Source organism: Tenebrio molitor, chromosome 1 (genome assembly GCF_963966145.1).
Source record: "Tenebrio molitor chromosome 1, icTenMoli1.1, whole genome shotgun sequence".
Classification (NCBI taxonomy): domain Eukaryota; kingdom Metazoa; phylum Arthropoda; class Insecta; order Coleoptera; family Tenebrionidae; genus Tenebrio; species Tenebrio molitor.
This window is the reverse complement of record NC_091046.1, coordinates 25295509-25308202: the sequence shown is the minus strand read 5'-3', so window position 1 is coordinate 25308202 and position 12694 is coordinate 25295509. Positions and strand designations below refer to the sequence as shown.

Sequence of the window (12694 nt, the reverse complement as noted above, 5' to 3'; positions counted from 1 at the left end):
GTGGTTAAAGTGAATATATTGTGTTTCAGTTGGGATCGGTTTTACCTGTAACTACACCAGCCCCACCTACCACAAGCAGCCCACAACTAAGACCACCTTTCGAAGCTAGTAATCTCATTAATCACATATCTAAGCCAGCTGATGTTTCTAATGTAAGTAATAATGGTTTTAGTTTCCCTGGAATTATATTTTAAGTTTAATTTATTGAGCTACATTTGACGTAATAACAAGTACCTACCTACATGCAATTATTTCATTTATATACAAAATACCTACCTACGTGTGGGATGAAGATCTTAACAAATTAATGAGTTGTTAATATTGGGAAAACGTTTACAGGACTTGCATTTGCGATGAAAACGTATAAAATGTGAATAATTAATTAATGAATTGTTGATCATACACATTTTTCAATTTTCGTCAGATGTACGAAGAATCGAGCGAATAAATTGCAAGAAGAAAGATAAAATGGAACGATAATATATTACTCCAATATATTACGTCAAAAAGATTGTTCTTATCATATCAATTATTTTTGAAAAATTAGATTTTTACCATTTGCTCTGGCCTTTACAATAAATTTGTTTTATTTATTAGAATAAATACAAACTTTAAAATGTGAAAACGTTTTACAATGCCATAAAAGTCGAGCACGTCAAAATCAGTTATTAGACTTTGTTGAAATAAAATAAATAAGTCGCAGGATTGCTTGCTTGGTTATGCCTCCTTCTTTAATTATATTTATTTACTATAATTAAATATTAATCTTACTGATATCTAAAAATATACATTTTATATAGAAATAAAATTAATTTTTTTCTTTTTGACTTTTAGAATACAAATGTCTCTATTAACAATCAGATTTTACAAAGTAAAAAACAGTTATCCGATTTTATTTGTCTTTGTTTGAGGATATGTGTACATTTACCTATTGCATTTTATAGGTAAAAGAAAAATTAGTTTCCGGCTTATTTACATTTATATGGATGGGATTCCATTTTAATAAAGCACTTCACATTTGTTTACTTAGTAAATTTCTGTATACAAATTGTTATCGATTTTACTTCCCTTGTGACTCGTTCACCTGATGGAATTTTTTAACAAATTTTACATTTTATAAAAAATACGTTAAAAAACGTTAGAGTGGAGATAATGTTTAACTCTACAGTAAACTATTAACTCGTCACTAAAACTACCTAACTATTAGTCATTACATAATTAATGCTGATATCAAATTGATGCTAATAGGTATCATTGTATTTAATTAAGCTTTTTAGTGATTTTAATACGTATTACTTTGTTTCAGTGGCATCCGAAAATGGTAAGTTTCTTTATATGTATTATTTATTTATAAAATTAAAGTTACAAAGTAAGTATCTATATGTACAATGACAAACACCTACATTCTGTCGGAATGGTAAATTACCTATGGTCTTTATTTTGTTGTCAATGTAAAAGATGTGATTTTGACTTTGTCAATTATTGGTATAAAATCGATGACCACGCTGGAGACTGTAATAGTCCAAGCAGGTAATGTATTTGAAAACAAACTCTAAAATGTATCAACAGTTTCTCTCGCTGTAATGAGCTCAGCCATTGTATAGAAAAGAGACACTTCGTAGCAAGGCTTCTTTTGATGTTTCTTTATATAGCTTCACTGTATCAGCAACATTCACCAAAAATATTCTTGATGTAACAGATAATCAAATTTTATTCGCTTATATCACACAACGACCTGAGCTTTATAAATTTTATTTTATACTCGTAAAATTTTAAAGAGAGCAATTGACGTAAAGTGAATTAGTACTAAATCACCGATAAATAAATTAAATGAAATCACAAAGTACGACAGTACGACAGTAGGTATTGTTATTTCAACAGACATACGACCTAAATATGGTGTATTAAAATATAGTTTCTCAATCGATTAAATGAGGGATTTACGTAGAATGCGTGAGTTTGTGCTGGGCTGTAATTTTAGAATGTTTTTGATCTGTAACGCAAAGAAAAATACGACACGTAAATGTTGTTTAATTAATTTGTGTTTTTGTTTGTTTACCTCCGACATCAACCCAGAAAGGAAAGTCGAAAAAATTTTGCTGAAAATGAGATAAAACAGTAATTTCTGAATCCGAATGAACTCGTGAATTTGACATGTAAAAAACAACTTTAGATATTATGTATATCACATACCTACATGTTTAAAATTTTATGATTTGCACGCAGTTGTAATCGACATAAGAAATATTATCACCGTTGCGTTTTTACATTTTCCTTTCTAGTTAAAATAAAATTCAATATGTATACATATTATACCTATTCGGCTAGAAGACGTTAAATTAAAAGCATATTGCTTTTATTTTATTTTTTCTATTAAAAACAAAACGAATCAATTTAAAAGGTAAGAATTAAAGTCGAGTTTCATCAGTATCGATTAACGATAAGTAGTGAAAAATTTTACGTTCTCATCTTAATGTTTTTAATTATACTTTATACAACTTGTAGCATTTGTGCACGCTGTCCGTATAAATTAAAACCCGTTTTATGTGCACAAAATAAGTCTCTCCCTTTGAAAAAATAAGTTTTTAATTATAAGCACTGATTTCGTTTATAATTAAAAATTAAAATTATCCAGAAAATTATGTAGTAAAGTTACACTCCACAACATGAAAACAATAAACAAGTCACTCATGCATGTTAATTTTGTTTTATAAATTATCAACAAACAGGAAATACCTTTATTCTATGGATATTATTGTTTAATAGAGATATAACTTTGGGGAAAATCCGGGAACATAAAATCTTGAGAAACTAAATCTGTAATACAGTGTTATTATAAATGATTCTCCCATCGCAATTGACGTTGAAAACTACACAAATTTTGGATGTGCCGCCAGCCTCCCACCTATCGGCGATATTAGTCTGACGCATGTTATGAGGCTTGCGGTACGGTACGTTCAACTACGCCACCAACGCCAACTGCCATGCATGGGACAATCATTTTTAATAACCCTGTATTACAGATTACAAAAAATGCATAACTGTGTATTAATACTTAAATAGGACTCGCCTGTTTTATATTTCCAAATCAGATTCTTCAATTAGCATGTCAGTTTCTAAGTACCTACTCACCAACATTTCTTCATATTAAAATAATTTTACCTATGTACAGTCGCGAGCATTAAATCTTGATCGTCAAGGTCATTTTGAAATTTCCCGCTACTGTCATAAATGAAAAATTTTGCCTGCTTAATTAGGGCCAATGTCAATAAAACGTCAATAAAAAAAAATTGTCAAAGTTTTATGCTAAATATTCAGAATTATGGCCCCAATATCGTATTTTAACAGAGTGAAAATTATTTCGCTGATGGAGATGATGATGTGTCAGAAGCTAGGGTGGCGATCCAGTTGGGATTTCCAAAAAGTTGACAAGACAAAACAAATAGAATTTATTAGAGGTGATGCCCCCGTTTCACATTACAGCACTTTCCATTGTGTCAAAGAATGACCTTGACGACCAAAATTTATTGCTCGCGACAGTACTTGCTTCTTTAAACTGTATTCTGTTCTGAAACTGAGTATAATAATTTTATATAATTGGCAGTAACAGTCAATCGGGGGAGAAATTTGAATAAAGTCTATCAAAAAGCAATTACATATGTAGTTACTGGTTAGTTCGTATAGAATATGAATCTTTCTGCAGATATGGAATTTTATTCACTACTACTTACTATAGTCTATTTTTTAATCAAAGAACCACGACCTGTTGATTTAGGTTTGCAAATATAAAATTTTACTAAATTTGGGGAATTTAATGATATCTATTAGCTATACCCACCAGCGCCTGTCATTTTTAATGTCCTTGAAAATACGCAAACTCGCATTTAAAATTTGAATGTATTACCAAAAATGCTTTGCAAAGTAAGACATTTATTAAACTCTCAAATTAGTTGTTATTAATTGTTATTAACTTTATTAACATGCAGTGCTACTAAAATCTCTAATAACCTCAATTTTTATATGATGAGATTTTTCACCCTAGGTCAAAAGTGTGCAATGTTGTCACCTCTATTTTGGGTGTAAATTGCGGTGCTGTGGTTCTTTGATTAAAAAACAAACTATGCGTTATCGAGGATGTTTAAATGTACTATTCCGGACACAGAATCTTGGCCAACAATTTTTGTGACATTTCTAAAAAAAATAATGTAAACCAATCATTAGCGTCATTAATAAATGACAATTATTAAAAATCACTTTGAAGTTTTTATTCTGACATCAAAAAGCAAAGAAGTGGCATTATCGAGTCAAAAGTTGGGTTATATTCAATAAAGGCCAGTTCACACATATTTGTCAGTTAAATGTCAGTTATCGCCAAGATTCCGTGTCCGGAATAATACGCATGAAAAAAATATGGAAAAAATGCTTCAGACTTACACTTTCAAATCGGGAAGGGTTAAACATACATAAATTTGATATCGGTGCATGTACAGGGTTATTCTAAATGATTGTAGTCGAAGTAGGCCATGCCCATGTTATTACGTTTTTGCCGCTTTCATGTGAACTGTCAGTTGTGTCGCTGTCACTGTCATTTTTTAGGTGAAAAGTGCGGTGATGAGGATTTTATTTATTTTTGTTAAATTAACGATTGAATCCAGAAATATTGAGTTGTTCTGCAATCAATTTTAAAAATATTGAGTTGTTTTGCACCCAATTTAACACATCATTTTGATGATTTTTTTATGTGGAGCGGCAACCATAAATTTTACATTCAGTTTTCACGCCTACTTCGACTACAATCATTTAGAATAACCCTGTAGAACGCATTCACGTTGTTTTGGGATAATGGGAGGCCATGGAAATTTAATTTGTTAGTAAAACTGTCTGTTGAATTAGGTTATAATGCTAGTTTGCACAGTCGTACTAAGCAATGCTTAAGTATTCGATCACAATGTGATTCCAATACTTAAGTATTGCTTAGTACGACGGCGCAAACCGGCATAAGTAGCGTCAATGTCTAGTGCACAGTTGTCAGTTTCAGTAGTTTGCAACAGAAGAATACGCAGACATCGCAGGAAATTCAGCAACATGTTATGTTCATTTTGATAGGTCCGCATGTCAGCACTTTAGTGAATCAAACAGTAGGTATGTCCAACGTTAAAAAAATAAATCATGGCCTCCCATTAGGTATGCCAAAACAACGTGAACGGTGTTTAGTTTGGATATTGTAAGTATATATCGATTTCATCCTGTATAAATAATATTTTGTGTTTTGAATCCAGAATTATAAAATTATCTCGTCGACTTACATCTCAACTCACAACTCACGCACTGTTACCTTACAGAAATTTGACGAAAATAATTGTCAGCTGAGAGTGTCTCTCATGAAATTGACAGGCAACAAGCTATTTTATCTTATTAAAAAAAAGTTTTAGTTTTTAGTTAGACTCGAATATTTTACAGAATATAGCTAGATAGCTATATCTTTGTTTAAAATATCATCTAAATCCTACTTCTGTTGTTCGGGGTGGGTAAAATATGTATTTGTTCTAATGAAAGCGCATCAAATAGGAAAAATTATTTTTAACTACAATCATCGGATAAAAGCAACTTTATTGATGTGAAAGCTCTTCTCTAAATTGTCATTTCATCCACCGACAAATTGAAAGAGAGCTCTTATTGGTTCCCAGCCATGGATAAAATTGCCAGAATCTTTTATCCATCAGACTTGGACCAACCAAAATTAAAAATTGCAGTAACTGCAGCAACCTAACAAAATTCGAGAACGTAACCATGGTATCAAAAGGAACATCAAAATTTAAAAAATTAAAAATATCGAGCTAAGAATTTGTTTTTTTTTTTGTACATTTGATCGTAGATAAAGTATAAGTATTATACTCGCAAGTAAAGGTTTTTATCCACTCAAATAATTACAGCACTCGCTTTCGGCTTGGGCTGCAACTTTTATTTTTGTGGATAAAAACCTTTACTTGCTCGTTTAAAAATATACTTACTATTACAAATGAAAAGCAAAGAGGGTTTTGATTCACTTTTATAACATACGGTGTGATCACTGTGATCAAGAATGACTGAGTCTGTTGGTAATAATGAAATTTGAACAACAAAGGTTCATTTTTGTAATACATAGCATAAACATAACCGGCAAAAATGTTTTTAACGTCTTCTCAACCTAAAAAATCCGATCAGTGCCAATTGCGAGACAAAAAACACCAGTACTTTTCAATTGTTTCATTGCCAACAGACTCAGTCATTCTTGATCGCGCTGTATTAGGTACATATGCAAAAAATACTCGCTTAGAATCATCCACTAATTTTTTGTAACCTCATTGTGGAAAGTTGTTTTTCACATTTTTGTATGCCCTATGAAAACGAACTCACGAAGTTTGACTTTTTAACCAGTGATACACCAAAACATGCACATTTCCGCCTCAACTACGCATAAAAGATCTAACGTCATCTCCATCAAAGTTGTAACAACCTATAACTCGTTGACATTTTCAGCTTCGTATGGCTGCATTGAATGAGGCATATACCGGAGACGTTCACGGAGTACGTGGGGCAGATTACTCATGTTATCGAGAAGCTCGACGTGCGGGTTTGCGAGGAACTTTCAGAGCCTTTCTATCCTCGCGCGTTCAAAATGTCGATTCCATTGTGCGTCTGGCGGATCGCAAGTTGCCTGTATCTAATCTCAGAGGTGAAGTACTTTTCAACTCTTGGTCTGAAATGTTCAAAGGAGACGGCGCGCCATTCCCGCATCCGCCACGCATTTACTCTTTTAATGGGAAGAACGTATTAACTGATCTTTCTTGGCCGCACAAAGCCGTATGGCATGGAGCTTTGGTGAATGGTGAAAGAGCTTTGGACACGTCGTGTGACGCCTGGCACTCAGCTTCTCGCGACAAAGTAGGACTTGCTGGCTCGCTCAAAGGACCGAGGTTGCTAGAACAAACCTCGTACTCGTGCGACAAGAAACTAATTCTGCTTTGCATTGAAGCGACCAGTGAGCTATTTGTTCAGAGGAAACGTAGGGATGTAGATAACAGGTATTTAGTTATAAATCGCTGATCTTTCCGCGTCACTTATTATTTAAAGATCATTAAAGATGGCGTTAAATTTAACACTTCTCTTTTAAATGGAATTTTGTTTCAGCAACGACGAAATATTGAACGAGAACGATTATCGCAGTCTACTAAATCTCATCTACTGAAGTGAAACTTTGTGATTGGTCAACGACCGTTCCATCCATAGTCAAACATCGATTATTCCGTGTCATCTGTAATGCATATGTCCACTAATTTAAATTTAAGTATACCTACGAATACATAAGATAATAAAACCTAACTAATATGAAAACAAGAATTTAATGTAACCAGATAGTTGTATTTTGTTGTTTTCAATCTAGTTTTTTTTATTTTATCTATCTGAATAGGACTTATGGTTTCATAACTGTTACATTGTTTGCGTTAAATGTAAGAAACCTGAAAAAGAAAGTTCTAGGTTCTTTTAAGCTCTAGGATAGGTACATCTCATGTACTTGCTTAGCATTTCTTTCTGCGTTTGCGAATTTTTAGCTTTCTTGTAAGTGTTTCGATAACCTTTTTCTATCTGACTACATATCAGATTTGTCTTATTTATATAAAAAATGTACGTTAACGTTATGTTTAATGGACTGATTGTAAATATGTGAGTTGCAAAATGTTTTGGTGTAAATGTTACTAAATAGTATTGAATGCCATGTATTTGTAATAAATTATTTATAAATGTCCTACATATCATGCAATTGTTTTTGGTATTTAAAAAACACCTGTTATTTTATCACATATTTTCCTTTTTTTAATATAAATGTTTTCACCAATGTATTACAAATTTTAAAGGCTTGATGATCATGACCAAAAGACACTAAAGTACCAATATACTTAAAACTAATCTCATTTAAATCCACATGGGCCAGAATTGATAATAATGCAACATAATAAGTAATAACCAATGAAATTATGTACAAGTTCATTATAAATGATTGTCCCATCCCAGTTGGCGTTGAAAACCTACACAAATTTTGGATGTGCTGCAGCCGCGCAACGTTAGACAAACTATCAAACTAGTAGACAGATTTCCACTACCGCCGGTAGCGGTGCCGGTGGCGATACTAGTCTCACTCATGTTATGAGGCTTGTGGCACATTCAACTACGTCACCAACGCCTACTACGATGGAACAATCATTAATGACACTGTATATACAGTAGTGGTCAATATGATAGCAACTATTTAGCCATTTTTTTTAAATTTAAACTCTAATCTTCACGATAACTAAAACAAGTCTTTCTTACGTGAAAAACCAACTTAATATGCAGGTAGTATTTCACGAGTGATAATGAACCCGACGGAATTGAAAATGCAATCCACAATACATTCGCAACGAACACGTTGACTACCAAAATGTAAAGAAAAAATTCAACCTATAATCTGTTTCAAAATCAAAAATCCACCAACACTGCATTCTACCTCGAAAATACAACCGACAACGTCGCCAATTTTTGCTTTTAGTGTGTTTGCAAGTGTCAGAAAAAAGTGGAGTTATGAAAGAAAACTGTTGACAATTGTTTAGGTCGTAATTTATCGTGTTTTTCATTCTCATTTTATTATATCTTTCAAAAGTTATGATACGGTAGCTACCACCTTTTTGTACATAATAATTATTTTGTGTTACGTAAATAAACTCAACAGTTCAATGTCAAATTTTGGCAGGAGGTTGGGTCAACCCAAAAAATGAAACTTATTCTAGGGATTTCTTTTTTTTTGCCAACATAATTCAACAGGTGGTGGATTTTTGATTTTGAAACAGATTATAGGCCGTTTTTTTTTCATATACAGGGTGATTATAAAAAAGTGCCCACGACTGAAACTTGTCCTTTTGTGTCGAAGTATTGTGAAAATCAACACAAAAATGATCTAAAAACATTCTTTTAAAAATTAAACAGCTTTCCTAACAGTACAAATTGGCAATATTGCACTTTTTTTTCCAAAAAATATTATATTCACGTACTTCGCCGTATCTAAGAAACCAATGGTGATGACAGATTCTGTTACCTGCATAAAAATAAAGCTGTCATGTGGATATGAATCAAAATTTTAATTTACAATAAATTGAACAAAAAGGTAAATGTTTTAATTAAATCTTCAATGCACAATGCTGCTCTTCGAACAATGTTCTCTTGAACCCTTTGAAGTATAGGAACATTTATGGTATTAACTGCTGCGTTGATTCTTTCTGTTAATTCCTCTAATTTAGCAATCGGCTCAGCATATACAAAATTTTGGAGATGACCCCAGACGAAGAAATCACAAGGATTAAGGTCAGGTGACCGGGGGGGGCAAGCAATCGCGCCACCTCTAACAATCCATCTATTTGGATAAGTCTCGTCACACCAATCTCGTACTATCCTACCAAAATGTGGAGGGGCACCATCAGTTGTAGCCACATTTGCCTCAAAATTGCAAGGGGCAAATCTTCAAGCAAAACTTGAAAGTCATTTTGTAAAAATTGTAGAAAATTTTCTGCATTCACTCTGGCAAGTAGCGTAAAAGGTCCTACGAGGTTATTATCAATGACCCCAGCCCACAAATTAATTCCGAAGCTGATGTGCACGAGGATGCACAGCGAAAGGATTTTCAGTTGCCCAGATATGATTATTGTGTTGATTAAAAATGCCGTCTTGAGAAAAATATGATTCATCTGTCCATAAAATGTTTTGAATAAACCTAGGATCGATTCTGTGACGTCCAAGTAGCCATTCACAAAATTCTACTCTGAGGGGATAATCACCTGGACGAAGAGCTTACACTTTAACATAGTGATACTCGTAAGGATGATAATGTTCGTCAGCCAGGATACCTTGTACCGTGCGATAGTCTACGTGAAACTCTCGCGCCAATCCTCGTATACTTCGTCCTGGCGCATTTTCAATTGCTTCCAAAAAAGCTTCCTACAAAGCTGGTGTTCGAACTTCACGGGCCTTCCACGTTTTACATAAAGAGGCATTATCTGGCCGTTTTCTCTTAATCGCTGCATCAATCTTCTTATTACCTTAGCATCTGGATGACGTCGTTGAGAGTACAGTATTGCATAGTCTCTTGTTGCTTCAGATGCGTTATCATTTGATGCACCCAAGTAGAGTAACATGTCTACATATTCGTTAAAATTGTATGCCATTTTTTCAGACTTTTTGGAAAATTGACAGGTTAAATTTGACAAAACCATTAACATTAAAAATTGAATTATTGTTGCTATCGTTTTCAAAAATTACATGTTTCTGTATCTTAGGAGCTTTGCAATGTTGTAACATTGACGAATTTTCTTTGGACCCAAGAAATGGTACTCTAACATCTTTAATAACGTTGGTTCCGATAGACTTCTTGCATTTTTTACTTAAGAACATTATCAACTCGACAAAAATCTAGACTTCAACAATAAAATTATTAGTAAACGGTTAATCATATAGATTTCTATTGTCTAAAAAGGAAATCTTATATCTTGGCGAAGAGTGGACAAATTTAATTTTGGATTTCGAATTTGTGTTTAGTTAAAAATACTTTATAACGTGCAGGTTAGCACGGGCACTTTTTTTCATCACCCTGTATAATACAATAAGTGGTGTAATTTTTTCCAACAAAATTTGTCATTAAAGACATGAGTAGCTTTTGCAATGAAAATTACACGAGTCGACGAAGGAGACGAGTGTAATTTTCCAAAAGCAAAAGCTACGAATGTCTTAAATGACAAATTTTCAAGAAAAAATTAGACCACGAATTGTATTCGACTTGACAATCCACCGAGAAAATTTTTATCGAGTTAACCTAATAAATTTGACGTTTCATTTTGACATAAATTTTTTCGCTGAAAAACCACTAGTTGTTTTTTCACTCAGCTGGTTGTTTTTTCACTCTGCCCGGTGTTTTTTCACTATAAATCAATTTGATTGGTCCAAATTTGAAAAATGCTGCAATTCGATTGGTTAAAAATTTTCGAGTTGGGTTGTCATTAAAAATTTTGACCTCTAAATAATACATAGGAAAATATAACAAAAAAAAAAAATGAAAAATTGAAGTCAATTTTCACTTATTTCTGTGTGAATCGCGGATGTTTTACGAATCCTCAATAACCAAAATGCCTTCATGGAGCCATGTGAGTCATACGTGGTGCACGGTTTGAACTTGCAGAAACTTGCATAAGTATTCATTTTTTTATAGGCTGCAATCACTCGATCGCCGTCTAGTTGATGTAAGACTATTGCAAGAGACGTACGAATAAGAACAAAAGTGTTTGCAATATCTTGCGGACACAGTCATATCTGATGTGGATAAAGAACCTTTTGAATACTCATCAGAAGAATATCAGATAGAGAATGATGATGATTGATGAACATTCTTTGTCAGATAGTTCTTCTGGACATAGTGGAAAGAGAACAAAAAAAACAGTATTCAGTGTTGGAACCGCAGCCCTCAACATCAAATTTGCAGTCGAATTTATTTTGGGTTCTGCAATGATAATAATTATTTATTTAATTTCAGATATTGTTGAGCCAAATATACCTGACACTATAGCAAATACATATAAAACAAAAGTCTTTACATGGGAGATATTTTAAAGAGCTAGAACAGCCAGAAATTAATATTCAAGCTTCTCATGCATGGCTTAAAAAATCAAATATTCATCCTGAGACTGAGGGTTTTATATTTGCAATACAAGATCGTGTTATAAATACAAGAAATTATAAAAAACACATATGCGGTTTACAATCGATCATCGATAAATGTAGGATTTGCGGAACTGAAGGGGAAACCATTGAACACATCATTTCTTCTTGCACCGTTTTGGCTCAAAGCGAATATAAAAAACGTCATGATATATGCGCAAAAATTATACACATGAATTTAGCAGTTAAATTCAATTTATTAAAGGATACACAACCACATTACATTTATAAACCAGAAAGTTGTTTCGAAAATGACAATTACAAATTATATTTTGATCGCACAGTTTTAACTGACATTCACATTCAGCATAACAGACCAGACATTATTATTTTAAATAAACAACAAAAGCAAGCATATCTTTTAGATATAGCTGTTCCAAATTCACACAATATAACACAAACATATAATACAAAAATTAATAAATATTTAGAACTATCCGTTGCTATGAGAAATCTTTGGTGTTTAGAAAAAATTTCGATTTTACCATTTATAATTTCAGCAACAGGAATAGTACCGCAATCTCTTTTTAAAAATTTAAAAATTTTGGACTTAGAGAACACATTGGTGGTTGAAATTCAAAAAGGTATATTATTATACTCATGTCACATCGTGAGGAAATTCCTTAACATTGACACAGAACATAAAACACAAAAAAGTCAAAATGTGGAGGCGAGACACCGGTAATTATGTTGATAAGCACTGCACTATTACTTGATAGTATTATCCGTAATAGTGTATGTACTCCGGCAAAATTGCCGTGCCGCCGGGTGGAGGTGGGATACGAAAATTTATTGTAGTTATAAGTGTTTTATATAGCAATTAATTCACGCAAGAATGTTTAAACGCGAAAGCTTGCTCGAGCGTTTAATTTTCTTAAGTGAATAAAATGCATCTAAAACACGCATGCAATTCAACGTT

General features: G+C 32.9%; 1 protein-coding gene across 9 annotated transcripts in view; it reads left to right on the top strand.

The window, feature by feature from the left end:
* The window catches only part of Mp (Multiplexin), a 226403-nt gene extending 218607 nt beyond the window's left edge, over positions 1 to 7796 (top strand). For all 9 annotated transcript variants that reach the window (XM_069054678.1, XM_069054726.1, XM_069054688.1 and 6 more), the window contains 4 exons: positions 30 to 152; positions 1307 to 1321; positions 6520 to 7064; positions 7171 to 7796. In XM_069054678.1, coding sequence (XP_068910779.1) covers positions 30 to 152; positions 1307 to 1321; positions 6520 to 7064; positions 7171 to 7228 — 741 coding nt within the window. In that variant the 3' untranslated portion in view covers positions 7229 to 7796. The remainder of the gene's footprint in view (positions 1 to 29; positions 153 to 1306; positions 1322 to 6519; positions 7065 to 7170) is intronic.
* Positions 7797 to 12694: the final 4898 nt, after the last annotated feature.